The following is a 22834-nucleotide window of genomic DNA, read 5'->3' as shown; positions in this document are numbered from 1 at the left end:
TATTAAGTGTCCGAGATTGGATTTGAACTCAGGTCCTCCTGACTCCAGGGCTGATGCTCTATTCACTGCACCACCTAGCTGCCCCATTTTTTTAGTGATTGAGTTTTGAGAGAAATTAAGGATTCTATAAGACAGAGAAGCAGCTATATGATATATAATTATGCTGTAATTTTGATTTAGTAACTTTCATTCCAATAATTTTTTCCCATATCATATGACATGACATTTATTTTTACTCCAAAATAAGGAAAAAAAAATCTTACCACTTAAGTTTTGGAACACAGTTGGAGCCTCAGAGATCCCAGGTTTTTGGGTAAACCCAATGCCCATTTCATCACCATCAGATTCTTCTGTCACTTCTTCCTGCTCCCATCTGTCCTGTTCTTCTATTTTGGGAGTGATATCCTCTTGCCTTGGGGGAGAGTCAGTCTCTTTTTGGATGTCAATGGTTGTGGTATTGGGTCCAGGATTCAATAGGGCATCCATCTCTTCATAGAAGGCACAAGGCTCCAGCATGTGACCATTCCTTACTTTTCGGTAGCTTTTTTGGAGACTCTTGAACTTGGTCCTACACTGCTCTGGTGTCCGGAGAAAGCCACATTCTCTCAACCATTCAGCCACAGCCCCATAAACCTGGCTATTTCGAGGACAAGCCCGAAGAGTTTCATAAAACCGAGACTCTCTGAGAATTGCAAGGAAGGTCTTTGTTTCCTCAAAACTCCAATGTACCCCAGCAATCTTTTCATCTTCTAAGGCCCAGGGCTGGTCTCTCCAAGTTTTTCCATTCCTTTTTGCCAATGCTTGGATAGGCTCTCGCTTTTCCCCTACATGGATGCCCTGAAGTACATGTCTCTTATTGGAGCTTTGGAGTGCTAAAGACCATGGCCTTTTCCCTTGAGCCAGCTGGGGCATCTTTTTAGCTGTTGAAATTGGGATTCCTGTAGGAAGAAGAAAATATTTCATATTTGTCAAGGAAGGTGCCCCTGAAATCATTCATTTATTAATGCATTTTCCCCATATTATTTTTTCTGCATGGGCTGTTTCTCTACCCTTCAAAGTTTAGTTACAGTCTACCTCCTATTATGTCAGTTCCTTTCAAATAAAATACTCCTTCAATGGCATTTATATATTAGGTATAGTTATTTGGCATAATGAGATGTCTTGCATTTCAATTTAGCTTTTCACTCCTTACCAAATAGACTGGAGCACCAAGAAGGAAGGTATTGGCTTTATGCTCCTTTTAGAAATTTCTTGTATTACTTAGAATGTACTAACCAGATAATAGCCACTCAATGAAAGCATTCAAATATTTATGCTTGCCATGTGAAGGCAAAATGTTATGCAAGTTGAGAAGTGAAAGATTGTGATGAATGAATGAGCTTATAATCTATTATCTTTTAAGGATATGATGAAGCATAAGTAAAAAATTTTGAGAGACATTTTGATTGTATTAAATAGAAGGAGGAGGAGGAAATAAGAAATGGAAATAAACAGGTACAAAATGAGAATGAGTTCATTTATAGCTCTGCAGAGAATGTCCTCTGAGGAGAAAATATTTGCCTAAAAACCAGAACTTAAAAGTTTTTAGTCTCTATAGATTGGAGATGTAATATTAATTAAAGTTCCTTTTATAAGGCCATCAAGGGCCATGACCAGGTAGGATTTATACCAGCTAGGCAGGGATGGTTCAACATTAGGAAAATAGTCAACATAATTAAACATATCAAAAGCAAAACCAAAAGAAATCATACGATTATCTCAATAGATGCTAAAAAAGCCTTTCATAAAAAATGACAAAGATTCCTATTAAAAACACTAGAAAGTTTAGGAATAAATGGATTTTTCCTTAAAAATAGATAATAATAGTATTGAACTAAAATATTATATATATATATATATATATATATATATATATATATATATATATATATATATAAAATGGGAATAAGCTCAGAGCATTTACAAAATCAAGGGTGAAATAAGGATGCTCATTATCACCATTACTATTCAATATAGTATTAGAAATGCTAGCTGTAGCAATAAGAGAAGAAAAGGAAATTGAAGGAATCAGAATAGGCAATGAGAAAGCAAAACTTTCACTCTTTGCAGATGATATGATAGAAAATCATCTAAAAAATTCCTTGAAACAATTAACAAATTCAGTAATTTGTTGTAGCAGGACATAAAATAAACTCACATAAATCATCAGCATTTCTATAAATGAACAACAAAGCCCAAGAGCAAGAGACAGAGAAATTTCATTTAAAATAATTATAGACAACATTAAATAATAGGGAATCTACCTCCCGAGACAGACCTAGAAACTGTATGAAAACAATTATAAAGCACTTCTCACCCAAATAAAGTCAGATCTAAATAATTGGAAAAATGTCAAATGAGCCTGGTTAAGTTGAGCTAATATAATTAAAATGACAATTCTACCCAAATTAAATTACTTATTCAGTACCCTACCAATCAAACTACCAAATAACCACATTTCTGAGTTAGAAGGGAACTGATGGAAAAAATGTAAAGGAAGGTGGCCTAGTTCTACCAGATCTAAAACTATACTATAAAGTGGCAGTCATCAAAACTTCCTGGTATTGGTTAAGAAACAGAGTAATGGATCAATAGAATAGGATAGGTTCAAAAGAAACCACAGTAAATGACTACAGCAACCTACTATTTGACAAACCCCAAAACATCAGTTTCTGGGTTAAGAACTCACTATTTGGAAGATGGCGACAAGAGCGGACCATGTCTTAGGTGCACTCTCATAAATCTTTGAAACTAAGGACTTTAAATTTTCAAGAGACAGAACCCGCAGAGGCTCACAGCAGCAGGGGAGTTTCCTGAACTATGCCTTGGGGAGCACCAGGCACAAATTGGGGGAAAGGGGGGACCTCTGCCAGAGCGAGCACGTGAAGTCCAGCTCTCAGGGCACACAGCGAGCAGCAGGGCCACCGCAGCCCAGATCCAGGAAACAGAGAAGCAGGCAGAGCCAGTAAGCAGGAGCCCCCAGATCATGAGCCCTTTGAGCTGAGGGAGGGGAGTGAAGAGAGACTGCAGAGGTCTGTCCTCTACCCCTGGAACAGGACTCTGGGGCTCTGAACACATTCAGATCCTGATCACAGTCTAGGCCCCCCCCAATAGAACAGCAGGGGTCCTCTCCACCTCAGCCTTGTGGGGGGGGCGCATATGGTCATTCACAGACCAAGAAGGAGGACAGAGCCTCACACACTGAGACCCTTGTGGGAGTGTCCCAAAAGCTCAGGAAGCACCCCAAAACCAGGCCCAGGCTGGGAAAATGAGCAAGCAGAGAAATAAGAGGAAGACTGTTGAGAAATATTTTGCAAATGAGCCCAAGAAGGATCAAAATACACAGTCTGAAGATGAGGAAGCACAAGCTCCTGCATCTAAAGACTCCAAGAAAAACAGAAATTGGGATCAGGCTATGACAGAGCTCAAAAAAAAAAGACTTTGAAAATCAAATGAGGGAGTAAGAAGGAAAAACTGGGAAAAGAAATGAGAGAGATGCAGGAAAAACATGAAAATGAAGTCAGCAGCCTAGTCAAGGAAATCCAAAAAAATGCTGAAGAAAATAGCATGCTAAAAACCAGCTTAGGTCAAATGGATAAAACAGTTCAAAAAGTTATTGAGGAGAAGAATGCTTTAAAAAGCAAAATTGGCCAGATGGAAAAAAAGATAAGAAAACTCTCTGAGGAGAACAAATCCTTTAGACAAAGAATAGAACTCAGGGAGATTGATGAATTTACGAGAAATCAGGACTCATTACTTCAAAACCAAAAAAAATGAAAAATTAGAAGAAAATGTGAAATATCTCACTGAAAAAACAACTGAAATGGAAAACAGATTTAGGAAAGATAATTTAAAAATTATTGGAATACCTGAAAGCCCTGATCAGGAAAAGAGCCTTGACCTCATTTTCAAAGAATTACTACAGGAAAATTGCCCTGATATCCTAGAAGCAGAGGGCAAAATAGAAATGGAGAGAATCCACCGATCCCCCCCAAGAAAGAGATCCCAAAAAACCAACCCCTAGGAATATTATAGCCAAGTTCCAGAACTCCCAAGTGAAAGAGAAAATATTACAAGCAGCCAGAAGGACACAATTCAAATATCGTGGAGCTGCAGTCAGGATCACACAGGACTTAGCAGCAACTACATTGGAAGCTCATAGGGCTTGGAATATAATATTCCAAAAGGCAAAAAAGCTTGGAATGCAACCAAGAATCAACTACCCAGCAAAAATGAATCTCTTCTTCCAGGGAAAAAGATGGACTTTCAATGAACCAGGGGAATTTCAAATGTTCCTGTTGGAATGGCCAGAGCTGAACAGAAGGTTTGCTCTTCAAATACAGGACTCAGGTGAAGCATGGAGATTGGAGGAGAGGGGGGAAATATGACTTAATGATGATGAACTGCATGTATTCCGGCATAGAAAAATTACATTGATAATACTTGTATGAACCTTCTCAGTTAATAGAGCAGGTAGAGGGAGTTTTTATAGTTGAAGCACAGGCGAAAGCTGAATTTGAAGATAAAATATGTTGTAAAAATGGAGTCAATAGAAAAAAAGGGGGGGGAAGCTAGGTGGTGTAGTGGATAAAGCACCAGCCCTGGAGTCAGGAATACCTGGGTTCAAATCTGATCTCAGACACTTAATAATTACCTAGCTGTGTAGCCTTGGGAAAGCCACTTTACCCCGTTTGCTTTGCAAAAAAAAAAAAACAAAAACCTAAAAAAAAAGAAAAAAGGGAAATGTAATGGGAGAAAGAAAAAGGAGAGGGGGAATAGGCCAAGATATTTCATATAATAAGATTTTTCTTTATTACAATGAGCTATTGCAATGATATGGAAGGGGGGGAAGACAAGGGGGAATGAGGGAATCTTCACTCTCATCAGAGGTGGCTAGGAGAGGAAACAGCATATATACTCAGTGGGGTATAGACATCTGGAGTAAGAAAGAGAGGGAGGGGACAGGGGGAAGGGGGGGATGTGAGTGATAGAGGAGAGGATGGACCATGGGGGAAGAGTGGTCAGATATAACACATTTTCTTTTTTACTTCTTGCAAGGGGCTGGGATTGGATGGCCTGTCCAGGACCATAGGGGCCAGGTGGATGCTGGGCCTAAGGGGTGGTAGGGGTCTTGGGGCCTCTTGGCTCCAGGACCAGGGATCTGTCTTCTGCGCCACTCAGCTACCCTATCAGAGTGAAAGGAGAGAGAAAATATAATACATGGTAGTGGAGAAATACAAAAGGAGGGAGTTGCGATCAGCAATGGCAGTGGTGCAAAAATACGGAAGTAACTTTTGCGATGGACTTATCATAAAGAATGTGATCCACCCACGACAGAGTAGTTGGTGTTAGAACAAAGACTGAAGCACATTTATTATTATTATTATTATTATTATTATGGGGCTGGGTGGCCTGCCTGGGGCCGCATAGCAGGGTGATTGTTGGGTGTCTGAGGCCAGATTTGGACCTGGGTGCTCCTGGCTCAAGGGCCAATGCTCTGTCTGCCACCCAGCCACCCCTACTATTATTACTATTTTATTTTATTTTGGGTCTTTTTTTCCCTTTTTTTTTTTTTGGTTTTTGCAGGGCAGTGGGGTTAGGGTAGCTTGCATGTCACATGGCTGGGTGATTGTTGGGTGTATGGGGCCAGATATGGGCTCAGGTGCTCCTGGCTCTAGGGCTGGTGCTCTGTCCATTGCACCACCTGGCCATACCTACAATTATTACTATTATTTTTTTAATTTTAATTTTTTTCTCTCCCCTTTATCGCTCAAGCAAGTCTATATTTTTTGGGGGGAGGGGGTATTTTGTTTACTCTTAAACAAGAATATTTTATTAATGTATAAAAACATTATTTGTACAAAATGAAAATAAATAAATATTAAATATAAAAAAAAACAATGCAATGAAATACAGAAAAAAAAAGAACTCACTATTTGACAAAAATTGTTTGGAAAGCTGGAAAATAGTTTGGAAAAACTAGGCATAAAGCCATATTTCACACCCTATACCAAAATAAGGTCAAAATGTGTACAGAATTTAGGCATAAAGAGCGATACCATAGATAAATTAATAGACCAAGAAATACTCCAACCATCAGATCAATGGAAAAGGGATAAATTTATGATCAAACAAGAATTTGAGCACATTACAAAATGCAAAATGAATGATTATGACTATCTTAAAAAGTTTTTGCACTAATAAAATCAATGCTGTCAAAATTAGAAGAAAAGCAGAAAGCTGGGAAACAATTTTCACAACTAGAAGTTGTGATAAAGGTCTATTTCTAAAACATATAGAGAATTGCATCAAATTTATAAGGTTACAAATCATTCCCCAATTAATAAATGGTCAAAGAATATGAATAGACAGTTTTCACATGAAAAAATTAAAGCTATATATAATCATGAAAAAATGCTACAAGTCATTATTGATTAGAGAAATGCAAATTAAAGTAACAATGAGGAATGATCTCACACCTACCAGACTGACCAAGATGAAAAAAAGGGAAAATGATCAATGTTGGAGAGGTTGTGGGAGGACTAGGACATTGACGCATTGTTGGTGGAATTGTGAATGGATCCATCCTTTCTGGAGAGCAATATGGAACTATGCCCAAAGAGCAAAAAAATTGTTCATACTCTTTGACCCAGCAATTCCAATTCTAGGTCTATATCCAGAAGAAATTATAAAGAAAGGGAAAAGTCCTACATGTTCCAAAATATTCATAGCAGCTCATTTTGTTATAGCAAAGAATTGGAAACTGAGGGATGCCTATCAATTAGGGAATAGCTAAACAAGTTATCATATGTGAATATTATGGAGTACTGCTGTTCTGTAAGAAACCATAAATGGTTGGACTCTAGGGAAGCAGGGAATGACTTACGGGATTTGATGCTGAGTGAAAGGAGCAGAACCAAGAGAACAATGTACACATTATAACAACACTGTGAGATGATCAACCTTGATGGAAGAAATTTCCTCTCAGCAGTTCAGAGAGCTAGGTCTTAGACCAGCCATGGACAATGTTATCCCCATCCAGAAGAAGAAAATCAAAACAAAACAAAACAAAACACACACACACACACACACACACACACACACACACACACACACGCCCCAACCCTTTAGAATCTGATGAACACTTTATAAAAATTATCTCTTATGTATCTCTTTCCCTTAATCCTAATTCCTCATATCGAAAATAACAATCTGTAAACATGTTTATCAAAAATATGTATGTGCAATGTTAACCTGACTGTTTGCTGCTGAAGGAAGGGAGATGGGAAGGGAGGGTAGAAGGATATTTTGTAACTTAAAAATACACATGTACATATGGATGAAAATAAATTTAAAAAAGAAGATTGTAGAGGATGAGAATTTTTTTTCTCCTATGGAACAAATAGAAGTAGGGATAATTCTATAATATTGAAGTTCAAAGGAAAGTAATAATTTCATGATTTGTAGTACTAACCACAGACCATATAAACCTGAAAAGAAAAGAAGTCCTTACCTAGTGAAACCATGTTCCTATAATTCTCCTTCATGATACTCCTGCAGAAGTTCTTGTAAGTAGGATTTAGATGCCCCCCTTTCTTGTGGGGGAGATTTCTGGACATTCCCGAACATATCACAGGTTCCTATAACAACAATGACACCTAGTACCACCAAGAAAACATCATTGCTCTTTATTGAGATGAATTGCTGGGAATGAAACACAGAAAAACTTGGAGGTAAGAAATGTGAACAAGGGCTCTGGGATAGAATATTTGCGGGTAAAGGGGAGGACTTTTGCAGGATAACCATTAGGTATGGGAGATCTGTCAGTATGATTTATAAAAAGCTGAATCTAATCTCCATCAGAAAATGAACACAGGAACCCTCCCAATCATCCCAATGGGATACAGAAGCTGAGAAAGAACAGAAGGAAGAAGTCAGAAATTTAGATAGCAAAGAGATCCTATGACTTCAAGAAAGTCAGAGAAAAGAGCTACAATGTACCTGAGATGCAGTAGTAAGAAGTGGCATAGCCATCATTTTCTGATCTCGACTGTTCTTTTCAGGAAGTTCAAGAACCCATGAAGGAGACAGAGCTGAGGGAAGAAAAAGACACTATTAATACACTGGGCTTTTTAGTCTTTTAGTTATTGCCTCTCATCTTTTTAAAGAACTTTAAGGACTTATGTTTTACTTTGTATTCCCGGTGATTGGTACACAGTGAGTTTTAATGGTTGTTATATGTTTTTGTTTTTGTGGGGCAATGGGTTAAGTGACTTACTCAAGATCTCACAGCTAGTAACGATCAAATGTCTGAGGCTGGATTTGGACTCAGGTCCTCCTGACTCCAGAGTTGGTGCTCTATCCATTGTGCCACCTGACTGCCCCTTTTAATATGTTTTTAATGTGTTAAATAAATACAAATAAAAGGAACAGAAAGATAAAAGCTAGCATTATTATTATAATGACCAAGCTTAGCCCTGGGAAAGAGATGAGAAAATGTCCTTCCCTCCCTTCTTTGAGAGGCAAGGGGACTATACGTGTGCATATACTGACAAATATGGTTTACATGTTCATTAGTTTTGCTAGGTTGATTTTTTCTTTTTTATTTCAAGGAATGGTTTGCTAGATGGAAGTGATATTTATGGAAATGAAGTGATACAAAAATAAAAGATATCAATAAAAATTTTAAAAATATGATTATTGAACAGAATTAGCATGTACAATATGTTAGTTATTATTATTATAACGAGAGGAAGAGATATTCTATTTTAGACACAGCTCAAGCTACGGTCCACCTCTACCCTGGAATCTATCATCTAGAGATAAACTCTATAATGAGAAAATCTTATTTGGGTCTCTAGACCTTTGAATTTGTTACACTTTTAAATCCTTTTGTTGAAATGAAATATACCCCCTTTAGGTGTACAATCATAATACTGCATTTCTCTCTTTGGACCAAATTTTTCTTTAAAAGGAATCAAGGTACCAAATAGTACAAACATTTTAAATCTGGGAATTCCTTCTGTGGAATAACATCATTATGAGAAAATTTCAAATGAATGGTAGATATAATAGAAAATAAAGTCATTCCATCTTAGAAGTACCAATTTGCTTTAGTTAAGGACTGGTTTATTCAGAATATTAGTAACAATTGGATTTTGAAATTAATATGATTCTTTTTGGGGGGTAGCCACAGATTTATTTTCTGAATAGTTTCTTATTTTTTATTAGAAAGAGTTGACATTTTTCAAATGGCTATCAACTATATTGGGGGGATCTCACCTGGGGTTTAAAAACTAGAAAGGATAATCTAATAAATTACTAATCTGTATACAGATGAACTAGTATTATCCCTTGTTATCAGGTAACTAAGTACTATATGTCATCTTTACCCCTTAAAATTCATGTGGAATAAGGGCTTCAAGGAATGAATATCTGGGGAAAAAAAGATCCAGGTTCTTCCTAACAAATTTAAGGGGCTCTTTTCCTTAGAAAGCCTATATGACTCAGTGGTGAGGGTTGTAAACTGGAATATGAAGAAGTCAGAAGGAAGAGCTAGGCACTTTCCATGAGTCTCTCTCTGTGCCACAGATATTCTGCTACTATGATGGGGCTGCTCAAGGTATTGGAAGCCTGTAATGAGTCTAATGCTTCTAGTTTTAGTTTGATCATCTTAAAAATCCTCAGTTTCTATCTTCTTCCTCCTACCAAAGCTTTGCTCCCTTAGGCATCCTGGGAGAGTTTCTGATTGAAAAGAGTTCTGAACACTTCAGCCAATTAAAAAATCTTTACTGAATACACAAGCCATGTGAAATTACTATGGGAGATAAAAAGCTATATACAAGGAAACTTGCTCTTAAGGATTTATTTATAAGAGTACCCTAAGCTGGATTTTAGTTATCATAGCTACCCTTTCTAAGTGTGCATAAACCATCTGTTTAGTAAAGCCTTTTAGAATTTTGCTAGGAATAATGATTTTATATATATATATGTATATATACTTATATACGTATATATATATATATATATTATATATTAAGTCCATTGGTCAAATATAGGAAAAAAGTCATAAAGAAAAATAATATAAGGTAGCAGTATTATTACTAAATGAGTAGAAGACAATAAATGCTATGGAAGTTCAGAGAAACATCACTGTGCACTGGCTGGTCAGGAAGTGGTTTGCAGATTTTGAACCTGAAAGTGGGAAGAAGGCTTCTGTGGCCAGTGTTAATGCCATTCTAGGGATCAACAAATCACAAGACAAAATGTTAGGTATGTAGAGGACCTTGGATCAATTAGTTCAGTCTCTTTATTTTATAGAAGAAACTAAGAACCAAAGAGTTCTTTGGGTCTCTAAGGGAGACACAGGTTCTCATGTGCAGTAAGTACTAGAACCTGGATTAAAGCTTTGCTTGTTCAGAATCAAATATGGGGAAGGTTGCAACTAGTTAAATGAAAGTTGTTTCAATTTCTAATCCCCCTCCATAAACCTACTGGGATTCATCCTGAACCTCAGGGATTCAGGTCCTGAGTGTCAATTGATCTAGGAAATCTAGGCACTTAAATTCAACCTCAAATCATTCTGCTCCAAAGGAGCTCTAGAAATCTGTGAATTCTGAAAATATGGAAGGAATTTGAATCCAAGACCTAGACTCATTTATGTCATTTCTCTGCTTAAATTTTTCTGGGATAATTTTGAGGTATGTAGGTAGAAGTGGATAGAATACTGAGTCTGAAGTCAAGAATACCTGAATTAAAAATCTAGTCCCAGAAACTAGCTGTGTCAGAAGTCACCTAACCTGTTTGACCTAGTTTCCTCATTCATAAAATAGGAATAATAACAGCAGGGTTAGAATGTGGAGCAAATGAGATTCCCTTTCCTTTCCTGAATCATTTTAGGCCATATTTTGCCTGTATTCTTTCCTTAATCTCCTGGAATAAAAGATATTGTAACTTCAGATCTTCAATATCTAGTCAGGAAAACTTTAGTCCAGGACAATTTAGGAGCGCATATAAAGTTAGACAATAATTAGAAAATGTTACTTATGGGCCAGGGATTTCCAGTTCTATTTAAAATAGAAAATGTTCCACAGATACAGAAATGGTTCCATGGAAAAGGATACTACAATTCTGGATATGAACATAGTTAAATATTTATTTTTTTATTTTTTAGGTTTTTTTGCAAGGCAAATGGGGTTAAGTGGCTTGCCCAAGGCCACACAGCTAGGTAATTATTAAGTGTCTGAGACTGGATTTGAACCCAGTTACTCCTGACTCCAAGGCTGGTGCTTTCTCCACTATGCCACCTAGCCACCCCAAGTTAAATATTTCTAACACACATGGAGTCCTCTATTTTACTATTAGTATGGGAATGGAAGAGAAGGAAAAGAAAAGTTGTTCTCTGTATATGATGCATTTTGGGAAGGGCAATGGTAAAAAGGAGGCAATCAGGATGGTGAAGGGTCTTGAAGTTATGTCATACATACCAGCTTGAGTTGAAGGAGCTGGGCATATCTGCCTAGAGATGAGATTTAGAAGAAACATCACTTTTAAAGAATAGGATTAAAATGAAGAAGAGGGTTTAACTTTGTTCTTTTTAGCCCCATAAAGTAGAACTAGGAATAATATTTGGAGTTTCAGAGAAAAACATTTTAGTAGGATGTAAAGAAAAATTTCCCAACAAATAGTCATGTAAAACTGAAATAGGTGACTTTGGGAGGTAGTGAGTTGGATGACTACTTGTCAGAGACAAATGTCCAAGACCAGCAAGTTGGTATATTCTGTTCCTATTAGATCAAATATGGCATATTGTGTTTACTTTGAGGCCTTACATTTTTAGAAAGGACACTGATAAATTAGAGAGCATCTATTGGGAAGCAAGGATGGTGAAGATCTTGGAAATCATCTGACAAGAGAACAGGTTGAAAGATCTGGGAATGTTTTTTGTTTGTTTCTTTTGGTTTTTGTGGGGCAATGGGGTTAAATGACTTGCCCAAGGTCACACAACTACATATCAAGTGTCTCAGGCTGGATTTGAACTCAGGCCCTCCTTACTCCAGGGCTGGTGCTCTATCCATTGCACACACCTGAGGACATGACAGCTGTCTTCATCCATCAAGAGGATAGAGTGGGATTGCAGAAGAGGGATTAGATTGTTAGAGGGCAGAATAAAAAGTGTGAAAACTGTATTTAGGCTTCAGTTTTCCAAGAATGGACTGCCTAGGAACTGTTAATCCTTCCTTGAAGATCAAACAAAGTGAGGAATGATGACTTATCCATTGGTTTCTGATTTCTTTTCCAATTTTGAGATTCTGCAAGTTGTTAAGAAATCTGATGAATTGACTTCACTTCAATGTATTATTTTTAGAAGCAGTTCATCTGACTTCTGGATAGCTTTTTTTTTTTAAAATTAATTAAGTAAATATTTCAGTTTTTCCCAAATCCATACTCTCATGTATACTTATTCCCATTCTCTCTCATACAGAGTCCTATGCCTAAATTTCTTTTTTAAAAATGAATTGTGGGGCAGCTAGGTGGTGTAGTCGATAAAGCACCGGCCCTGGAGTCAGGAGTACCTGGGTTCAAATCCGGTCTCAGACACTTAATAACTACCTAGCTGTGTGGCCTTGGGCAAGCCACTTAACCCCGTTTGCCTTGCAAAAAAAACCCCTAAAAAATGAATTGTTTAGGTTCTAATGAGAGATCCTTAATGTCAGAGGAAAGGGAAGAACTTGGAGAAAGGCTAGAAAAGAACTAAAATGATTAAAGAGTTGAAAAGAAGACATATGCAAAAGGGAACTGGAATATATTAGTTTGAGAACAGACTTTCAGTATTTAAGTTGCAACTAAGAAATAATATGACTAATTAACAAACCTTTCATAACTCATACATCCAAATAAGTGATATCCCTTGGGAGGCTATATACTTATTCCAATGATGCTGCTACTGCTTCAAATGTTTGTAGAATTCCACTTTGGGAATTGTCTTCAGAATTTCCAACACATTCTTTTCAATATCCTAAATGATAGCATATCTTCATTCTCTGAGTGTGGATTTGATATTTGGAAAGAGACAAAAGTCATCCTGAGCCAGGTCTGATGATTAAGGTGGGTAATCAAGCTGTGTAATAATTTTTAAGGGGAGTTACAGAAATGAGGAATAATTATAAAATAATGAAAATAAATCATTTTTTATTACTATAAACTACTTTTTGAATAAAATTCCACTTAAAATCAAAATGACACCCCTTTGAATGTAAGGCACTTGGCAATTCCAAAAGAGAAATTACAGATATGTTCTGGGCAATGAAAAGAATTCTAGAATAAGCATATTTTCTACCAAAGCATTATTTGAAGGACAAGATTTGTTTGGATGTATATGCTCTCCAATGTGTGTAAGCAAATGACAAATTTCATATCTACTGGGGATAGAAAAAAGAGACAATCTGCAGTAGACAAAAGATAATACACAATTGTACTTTTAATTTTTTAGTACCCTTTCACGTATAGTATCTCAGGTATCAGACACTAAAACTTGTTACTTAGGTAGGTTAGGGAGTCTTATCTGGAGAGCTTTAAGAAGAATAACTACTTCTCTATTTTTCTTTGTATAGATAATGAATATGTTGCAGTCCTGTGCAGAGGCCTAGAGGCAGGAGAGTAGTCTAGATAACTGGTTTGCTTTTCAATCTGTGAGGTGTTGGAAATGAGGGACAAAGAATTTAAAATCTGAAGCAAGAACTTTTTAGGTGATGGTGATAGAACCTTGCCAACTTAGTAGAATTAAGTAATTGGTAATTCTGCTCCTGGCTATTGAACAGACTTCATAATGAAGTTTTCTATTGTCCAGTAAGACAGACAAAATCTTGTTACTTAAACTTTTTCATTAGCTAGTCGAATTGATGATCTACATTATTAGTCATCAAAATGATGAATAATGAATTTATAGAGTTAACTGTAAAAATGCTATGCCATAAAGCAAAAAACATACATGATGACTAGAAAATGGGAAATGATATTAAACAGTAAGTCTAGATGACCTCTGGAGGCCTTGACAAGTCTAAGACTCAAGTCTGGTCAAGACTTCCTCATCTACCCAAGATAGACATTTGCTTCTTACCATTCTTTTGTAAGGATTGGGGCTCCCCTTTATGGCTTAGGTGTCCCTGAAGTCCTAAGCGTAGGTTCCCAACCTTCTCCTGAGTTACCATCTTAGGCTGGCCCTCTACTTGTTCCATTTGAAAGCTTGATACTTCCCATGCTGCTCCAAGGGACACTGTCTTCTCTAAGTGCACGTGATTTGTAACCTGGTAAATAATATCCATCATCACAAATGAAGATGGGGGGAGAGAAGGGCAGGAATCAGAATTAAAATCCCTAAAGAAAATGTTCTTCAGGAATACAGGGAATGGAGAGAAAGAACCAGAATTTATTGTTTTGGGGGCAATGAAAAGCAGACTGGAATGTTATGAAGAGTTATGTTATCATGAATCCAGGAATAAGTATCTGTGTGTTTAATTCTCTTAAAAAGGAAGAGCTAGTCAGGTCTTCCTCACTGCCACAACATAGGAAAAAAACCTATTCAGACACAAACTTTACAGGTTCCCCAGAGACTTCAGATAGCTGCATAAAGAAGTCTCCTGCCACATGGCCACAGCACAAGTACTACGCATGGAAGAAAATACACACTTAGAAGCTAATAGTGAAGTAATATAGACTAATTTATCCCCACTCTTCTATAACCATGTATATGCTCTTCCTTTATCCCTCTCCTTTCTAATAATTATACAGATCTGCATTTCCTCTTCTTACCTGTTGCCTCAGTCTTCCAGACTCTTTCTCCAAATCTGCAATTAGAGCTACAGCTTTTTCACCACTCTCTGGACACTGCTTCCATGTCCAGGACTGAATCTCCTTGGGCAAAATGGTCAGGAACTGCTCAAGGACCAATAATTCCAAGATCTCCTCTTTGGAATGCACTTCTGGCTTCAGCCACTGGCAGCAAAGTTCCCAGAGTCTACTGAAAGCTTCATGTGGTCCAGACGCATCCTCATAACGGAAATTCCGAAAGCTCTTGCGCAAGGACTCGGAATCAGAGTCCTTCCCTTGAAAGGTTGATTCAGAAGCCCGTGAAGTGTCCTTTTCTATCTTCATCATCAGATGTCCCTCTAGCTCCAGAGAGGCCTTCACTGGAGGGAATAGAGCTGTGGCCATCATCTACTTTGAGATCCAGTTCACTCTGGCTAGAAGTTGGGTCACAAATCTTGGTCTCCCTGATAAGTATCCTTGAGGAGCTTCTCTGAGAAGGCAGAAAGAAAAAAATGTCAACAGAAACAGCAAAGGGCAGACATGCTAGCCTGATTCAACGTCCTCTCTAATTTGGAAGGCAAGGGAACTTACACATTCATTGGTCTATATGCTCTGCTCCACATTCCATAGAGGTTAGGGGAAATTGGGTTTTTGGATACTTTTCCCTTCAATGTAATTACCAGAGCATCAGGTTCTGAAAAGGAGGCAGAGGAAGAAGCTAGCGTGGTATTATAAAGAACCAAAAGGAACTATGTTCTAGATCTAGATTTGTAACTAATTTCCTGGGTGATCTGTGTTGGGAAAGTTGCATTACCTCTGTGGTGTGCCTTAGATTCCATGATCCAAGGTCTCTTCTCACATTATTAGGTGCTTCTCATCTGTGACATTCTAAGTTTTAAAGTCCCCTCCAGCTCTGACATTTTAGGTTTTGAAGTCTTCTCCCCTCTAGGTGCCATCTGCCACACATTCTAAAGTCTTTCCAATCCCAAATACTACGTTCTAAAATTTCTTATAGCCCTCTCATCTTATGATCTAAGATCTCTTCCAGTTCTGCCACCCTATGGTAAAAGGTCTCTTCCAGCTCTAAAATTTTGTCTCTTCAAACCCCAATATCCCATATTCTAAGTTCTCCTCCAGCCCTGACACCTCATAATCTAAGGTCTCCTGTGGCCCTGCCATCTCATGTTCTAAGGTCTCCTCAAGCCCTGCCACATCATGATCTAGGGTCTCCTTTACTCCTGCCACCCAACCCTACCATCCCATGGTCTAAAGTCTCTTTCAGTCCCTCCAGCCTATGACCTAAGGTCTCCTCCAGCCCTGACACCCCATGCTCTAAAGTTTCCTGCAGTCCTGCCATCCCATGTTCTCAGGTCTCCTCCAGCCCTGCCATCCCATATTCGAAGGTCTCCTCCAGCCCTGCCACCCCATGTTACAAGGTCTCTTCTAGCCCTGCCATCCTATGGTCTAGGGATTTTCTCCAACCTTCACACCCCATGTTTTAAGGTATCCTCTAGCTCTGATACCCTATATTACAAGATCACTTCCAGTCTAAGGTCTCCTGTAGCCCTGCCATCCCATATTCTAAGGTCACTTCCAGCCCCGCCATTCCATGGTCTAAGGTCTGGTCTGGACCTGCCATCCCAAGGTCTAAGGTACCTTCCAGCCCTGCCATCCCATGGTCTAAGGTCTCCTTTTGCCCTACCATCCCAAGGTCTAAGGTCTTCTCCAGCCCTGCCATCCCAAGGTCTAAGGTCTCTTCCGGCCCTGCCATCCCAAGGTCTAAGGTCTCCTCCAGCCCTGTCATCCCAGGTCTAAGGTCTCTTCCAGCCCTGTCATCCCATGGTCTAAGGTCTCCTCCGGCCCTGCCATCCCAAAGTCTAAGGTCTCTCTGCCTCTGCCATCCCAAGGTCTAAGGTATCTTCCAGCCCTGCCATCCCAAGGTCTAACGTATCTTCCAGCCCTGCCATCCCAAGGTCTAAGGTATCTTCCAGCCCTGCCATCCCATGGTCTAAGTTCTCCTCCGGCCCTGCCATCCCAAGGTCTAAGGTCTCCTCCAGCCCTGCCATCCCAAGGTCTAAGGTCTCCTCCAGCCCTGTCATCCCAGGTCTAAGGTCTCTTCCAGCCCTGTCATCCCATGGTCTAAGGTCTCCTCCGGCCCTGCCATCCTAAAGTCTAAGGTCTCTCTGCCTCTGCCATCCCAAGGTCTAAGGTATCTTCCAGCCCTGCCATCCCAAGGTCTAAAGTATCTTCCAGCCCTGCCATCCCAAGGTCTAAGGTATCTTCCAGCCCTGCCATCCCATGGTCTAAGTTCTCCTCCGGCCCTGCCATCCCAAGGTCTAAGGTATCTTCCAGCCCTGCCATCCCATGGTCTAAGTTCTCCTCCGGCCCTGCCATCCCAAGGTCTAAGGTATCTTCCAGCCCTGCCATCCCAAGGTCTAAGGTATCTTCCAGCTCTGCCATCCCAAGGTCAAAGGTATCTTCCAGCCCTGCCATCCCAAGGTCTAAGGTATCTTCCAGCCCTGCCATCCCAAGGTCTAAGGTATCTTCCAGCCCTGCCATTCCAAGGTCTAAGGTATCTTCCAGCTCTGCCACCCCAAGGTCTAGGGTACCTTCCAGCCCTGCCATCCCAAGGTCTAGGTTATCTTCCAGCCCTGCCATCCCATGGTCTAAGTTGTCCTCTGGCCCTGCCATCCCATGGTCTAAGGCCTCCTCCAGCCCTGCCATCCCATGGTCTAAGGCCTCTTCCGGCCCTGCCATCCCACGGTCTAAGGTGCCTTCCAGCTCTGCCATCCCAAGGTCTAAGGTATCTTCCAGCTCTGCCACCCCAAGGTCTAGGGTATCTTCCAGCCCTGCCATCCCAAGGTCTAGGTTATCTTCCAGCCCTGCCATCCCATGGTCTAAGTTATCCTCTGGCCCTGCCATCCCATGGTTTAAGGCCTCCTCCAGCCCAAGGTCTAAGGCCTCCTCTGGTCCTGCCATCCCATGATCTAAGGCCTCCTCCGGCCCTGCCATCACATGGTCTAAGGCCTCCTCCAGCCCAAGATCTAAGGCCTCTTCCGGCCCTGCCATCCCATGGTCTAAGGTCTCCTCCGGCCCTGCCATCCCAAGGTCTAAGGCCTCTTCTGGCCCTGCCATCCCATGGTCTAAGATCTCCTCTGGTCCTGCCATCCCATGATCTAAGGCCTCCTCTGGCTCTGCCATCCCATGGTCTAAGGTCTCCTCCAGCCCAAGGTCTAAGGCCTCTTCTGGCTCTGCCATCCCATGGTCTAAGGCCTCCTCCAGCCCAAGGTCTAAGGCCTCCTCCAGCCCTGCCATCCCATGGTCTAAGACCTCCTCCAGCCCAAGGTCTAAGGCCTCCTTCGGCCCTGCCATCTCAAGGTCTAAGACCTCCTCCGGCCCTGCCATCCTGTGGTCTAAGGCCTCCTCCAGCCCAAGGTCTAAGGCCTCTTCCGGCCCTGCCATCCCATGGTCTAAGGTCTCCTCTGGCCCTGCTATCCCATGGTCTAAGACCTCCTCCAGCCCAAGGTCTAAGGCCTCCTTCGGCCCTGCCATCTCAAGGTCTAAGACCTCCTCCGGCCCTGCCATCCTGTGGTCTAAGGCCTCCTCCAGCCCAAGGTCTAAGGCCTCTTCCGGCCCTGCCATCCCATGGTCTAAGGTCTCCTCTGGCCCTGCTATCCCATGGTCTAAGGCCTCCTCTGGCCCTGCCATCCCATGGTCTAAGGCCTCCTCCAGCCCAACGTCTAAGGCCTCCTCTGGCCCTACAATCTCAAGGTCTAAGGCCTCCTCCAGCCCTGCCATCCCAAGGTCTAAGGCCTCTTCTGGCCCTGCCATCCCATGGTCTAAGGCCTCCTCCAGCCCAATGTCTAAGGCCTCCTCTGGCCCTACAGTCTCAAGGTCTAAGGCGTCCTCCGGCCCTGCCATCCCAAGGTCTAAGGCCTCTTCTGGCCCTGCCATCCCATGATCTAAGGTTTCCTCTGGTCCTGCCATCCCATGGTCTAAGGCCTCCTCTGGCCCTGCCATCCCATGGTCTAAGGTCTCCTCCAGCCCAAGGTCTAAGGCCTCTTCCAGCCCTGCCATCCCATGGTCTAAGGTCTCCTCCAGTCCTGCCATCCCTTGGTCTACGGCCTCCTCTAGCCCCAGGTCTAAGGCTTCTTCTGGCCCTGCCATCCCATGGTCTAAGGCCTCCTCTGGCCCTGCCATCCCATGGTCTAAGGTCTCCTCCAGCCCTGCCATCCCGTGGTCTAAGGCCTCCTCCAGTCCAAGGTCTAAGGTCTCATCTGGCCCTGCCATCCCATGGTCTAAGGCCTCCTCCAGCCCAAGGTCTAAGGGCTCTTCCGACCCTGCCATCCTAAGGTCTAAGGTCTCCTCTGGCCCTGTCATCCCAAGGTCTAAGGTCTCCTCCGGTCCTGCCATCCCAAGGTCTAAGGCCTCTTCCAGCCCTGCCATCCCATAGGCTAAAGTCTCCACTGGCCCTGCCATCCTGTGGTCTAAGGTCTTCTCTGGCCCTGCCATCCCATGGTCTAAGGTCTCCGGCCCTGCCATCCCGTGGTCTAAGGCCTCCTCCAGCCCAAGGTCTAAGGCCTCCTCCGGCCCTGCCATCTCAAGGTCTAAGGCCTCCTCTGGCCCTGCCATCCCGTGGTCTAAGGCCTCCTCCAGCCCAAGGTCTAAGGGCTCTTCCGACCCTGCCATCCTAAGGTCTAAGGTCTCCTCCGGCCCTGCCATCCCAAGGTCTAAGGCCTCTTCCAGCCCTGCCATCCCATGGTCTAAGGTCTCCTCCGGTCCTGCCATCCCTTGGTCTACGGCCTCCTCCAGTCCAAGGTCTAAGGCCTCCTCTGGCCCTGCCATCTCAAGGTCTAAGGCCTCTTCTGGCTCTGCCATCCCATGGTCTAAGGCCTCCTCTAGCCCAAGGTCTAAGGCCTCCTCCGGCCCTGCCATCCCATGGTTTAAGGCCTCCTCTGGCCCTGCCATCTCAAGGTCTAAGGCCTCCTCTGGCCCTGCCATCCCAAGGTCTAAGGCCTTTTCTGGCCCTGCCATCCCAGTTCTAAAGTGTTTCTGGCTGGACGCGGGCATTCAGGGCCCCAGTAAGATAGTCCCAGGGCCGGGAGGCGGCCGGGCTTCAACGGGCTCCTTTGTCTGGTTAGGCCCGTGTCCGGGGTGTCCGAGGGGGCGGAGGGCACGGGTCCCAGGGAGCCTGGGGCCAAGCGGCGCTTCTCCCTCCCCGCCCCCACGCGGCCCCGCCCTCCCGTTCCCCCAGCCGCCCCAGCCCGGCCGCAGCGCCCCGAGCCCTCCCGGCAGCCCGCGGCGGGGCCCCCCGGCCCGCTAGGCGGCTCCGTCCCCACTCACCCCGGCCCCACGACCACGGCCCCGCCTCAGCTGTCAGGCTGCAAGCCGAGCCCCCTGCGAGCAGGACGCTGGGAGCCGTGCGGGCGCCGACTGCACCGCGCATGTGCGAAAGCTCCTCCCCCCCCCCCGACTTAAAGGGCGGGACGGGGAGGGGCGGGGGTCCACGACCCCAAAACGGGGAGCCCTGCCCCAGGAGAATGGCCCTTCAGATCGGGAGGGCAGGTATGCTCCCTTCTTGCACTCTGACCCCGGCCGAGTCGCTTTCTTTCATTGAGCGTCGCTGTCCTTTTCGAGCAATGAACTTTAGAACTCTAGGAGCATAATACGTCCTGTCTCGGGGACCCCCTTGACAATTTGCAAGCCTCTTCTCCCGCATGACCTCATTTGACCCTCCTAACTGCCCTCTCCGGGGTTAGGGAAGATCAGGCCATCCTGGCCGCGGGTGGGGGCGGGGAAGAAAGCTCAGAGATCAACCCACACCTGTGCCGAAATACTGGGCTGTCAGCCTGGCTCTGCCGGAAAATTGTATAACCAGGAGGAGCCCATATTAGGGAAGGATCATGCGATTCCTCATCTTCCCTGACACTAGGACAGTCTAGGAATTATCTAACAAAATTATATCTTTTTTTCCCTCTCAGTGGTTAGTTGTCAAAGATGGGATTTAAACTCAACCCTTCCAAATTCTTAAGGCTATCTCTAGGAAAAACTAAATGGATGAGAAATGCTTATTGTGAAAATTATGACCAGGTCATGAAGTAGATTGTCTGTCTGTCTCTAGAAAAGGGCAAATTGGGCTAAGAATGAAAGAAGATGGAAAATTACATTAAAGCTGAGGAAATGAAACTTTTTAAAAAAGTAGTGCCCTGTTCCTCAAACTCAACTTTGAATCAAAACTCTTCTGTTGATGGTTGCAAGTCTGGCAACAGTATATTCTCTAGAGAATTGAAGCTGCAGGTCAATGGAGAGAGCCACAGTGAGTGTAAGTTGATGGTAGAACATTTTGCAATAACAACTTATGTATTAGAGATGACATAAGAGACATCATTCAGGAAACATGATCAGGAGTTAAGCCTAGTTCTTTCTTTGAACATACTTAAGTATTAACTTTCATATATATATATATACATATCAGCTACCTTTAGGGGACCAGTACATTCTGGTTTTTACCCTTTATACATACAAAGAAACTTTAAAGCTACTAAACAAAGGACTTCAGACAGTACTTTGGCTATGGAATCTGAATGCTTTATAATACTCCATTAATATGCTCCAACTCTCTGCCACTTCTGTAACATTAGTTTGGATTCAGATGAATTAGGTTCCATTTGATGATTGTCTCTTCTGTTTTGGTCACATTTCTATTTTATCATCTAGTTAAACCCAGCTGATTGAAGGTACCCAATTTAATTCTACAGATAGCATACTTTTAGGCAGAAATATGAGACTTCCTGTCACACTTTGCTATGTTTAGATGCCCTTCTCCCTTTGAATCACAAAATACTTTCACCTCCTCTGTAGAAAGGTGTTACAGTTTCTGATTCATGATGTAGCTAAACATAGACCATCTGCAACTAAGTTACTCCTTCATGAATTATATTATACATTGTATTATAGATAAGTTAACATTTATATAGTGCTTATTGCATGTAAGATACTGTGTTTTATAATTATCTTTGATCTTCACAACAATTCTGGGAAGTCGACCATACTTTATTACCCCCATTTTGCAAATGAGAAAAATGAGGGAAAAGAGGTTTAATGACATGCCCAGGATCATACAGCTATAGTAAATGTCTGAAGCTGCATTTGAATTGAGGTCTTCTTGATTGCTCTATCTACTTCACGTAAGGGAACTATATAGATCTTGGTTTGTAGCACTGTTTGATAGTCATTGGCATTTAGGTTGCTTGGTTGTTCATCTATCATCTCAAAGTACTTATATAGCCTCTGAGATTCATTAATGATGGCATTAACTAGCAGCAACATCAATTGGTTCTTTAGGTACTCTTTTCACTTCAATCCCCCTGCCAGAGAAACAGTGTATACAATTTACACTGAGAATAGCTTTAATCCTATCTATGCACTCAGGTTTGAAACTTTGAAGTCATCTTCAATTCTGCATATTCCCCATATCCAGTCTAAAGCCATCTGTCAATTTTGCCTTTGCAGCATCTCTCAAACACTCCTTTCTTCTCTTCTCTTGACACTGCCACCCCTTTAGTGCAGGTCCTCATCACCTTATACCTGCACTATTGTAACTGCTTGTTGGTGGGTCTGCCTGTCTTAAATCTCTCCCCACTCCAACTCATACTTCAAACCATTCTCCACTGACCCACTAAAGTGATTTTCTTAAAGCCCAGATTCAGTCATGCCCCCTCCTACTTATTAAAATCCAGGGGCTCCCTATTGCCTCTAGAATCAAATACAAAATCTTCTTTTTTGGTGTTCAAAGCCCTTCATGACAGAGGTCCTTCCTACTCATTGTTTTCTTACACTCTATTCCCTTCCATGGACTCTTCAATCAAATGATACTAGTCTTCTTGCAGTTTGAAGAAGATACCTATCTCTCAGCTCTGGGCATTTCCTCAAGCTGTCTCCCATACCTGGAATGCTTCCCCAACTCAGTTGTTGACTACTTTCTCTG

General features: G+C 42.1%; 1 protein-coding gene across 4 annotated transcripts in view; it reads right to left on the bottom strand.

Moving 5' to 3' along the window:
* ZKSCAN2 (zinc finger with KRAB and SCAN domains 2) overlaps positions 1-20272 on the bottom strand; it is a 35355-nt gene extending 15083 nt beyond the window's left edge. For 2 of the 4 annotated variants that reach the window (XM_074197413.1, XM_074197416.1), the window contains exons 1-6: positions 20191-20272; positions 14851-15337; positions 14159-14345; positions 8041-8132; positions 7553-7679; positions 264-938 (exon numbers count right to left, since the gene is read on the bottom strand). In XM_074197413.1, coding sequence (XP_074053514.1) covers positions 264-938; positions 7553-7679; positions 8041-8132; positions 14159-14345; positions 14851-15255 — 1486 coding nt within the window. In that variant the 5' untranslated portion in view covers positions 15256-15337; positions 20191-20272. Of the gene's footprint in view, positions 1-263; positions 939-7552; positions 7680-8040; positions 8133-14158; positions 14346-14850; positions 15338-15438; positions 17166-20190 lie in introns of those variants that run through there. The other 2 variants (XM_074197414.1, XM_074197415.1) reach the window with 2 other exon arrangements.
* Positions 20273-22834: the final 2562 nt, after the last annotated feature.

Source organism: Macrotis lagotis, chromosome 8, assembly GCF_037893015.1.
Source record: "Macrotis lagotis isolate mMagLag1 chromosome 8, bilby.v1.9.chrom.fasta, whole genome shotgun sequence".
Classification (NCBI taxonomy): Eukaryota; Metazoa; Chordata; class Mammalia; order Peramelemorphia; family Peramelidae; genus Macrotis; species Macrotis lagotis.
This window is presented reverse-complemented; position numbering and strand designations above follow the sequence as displayed.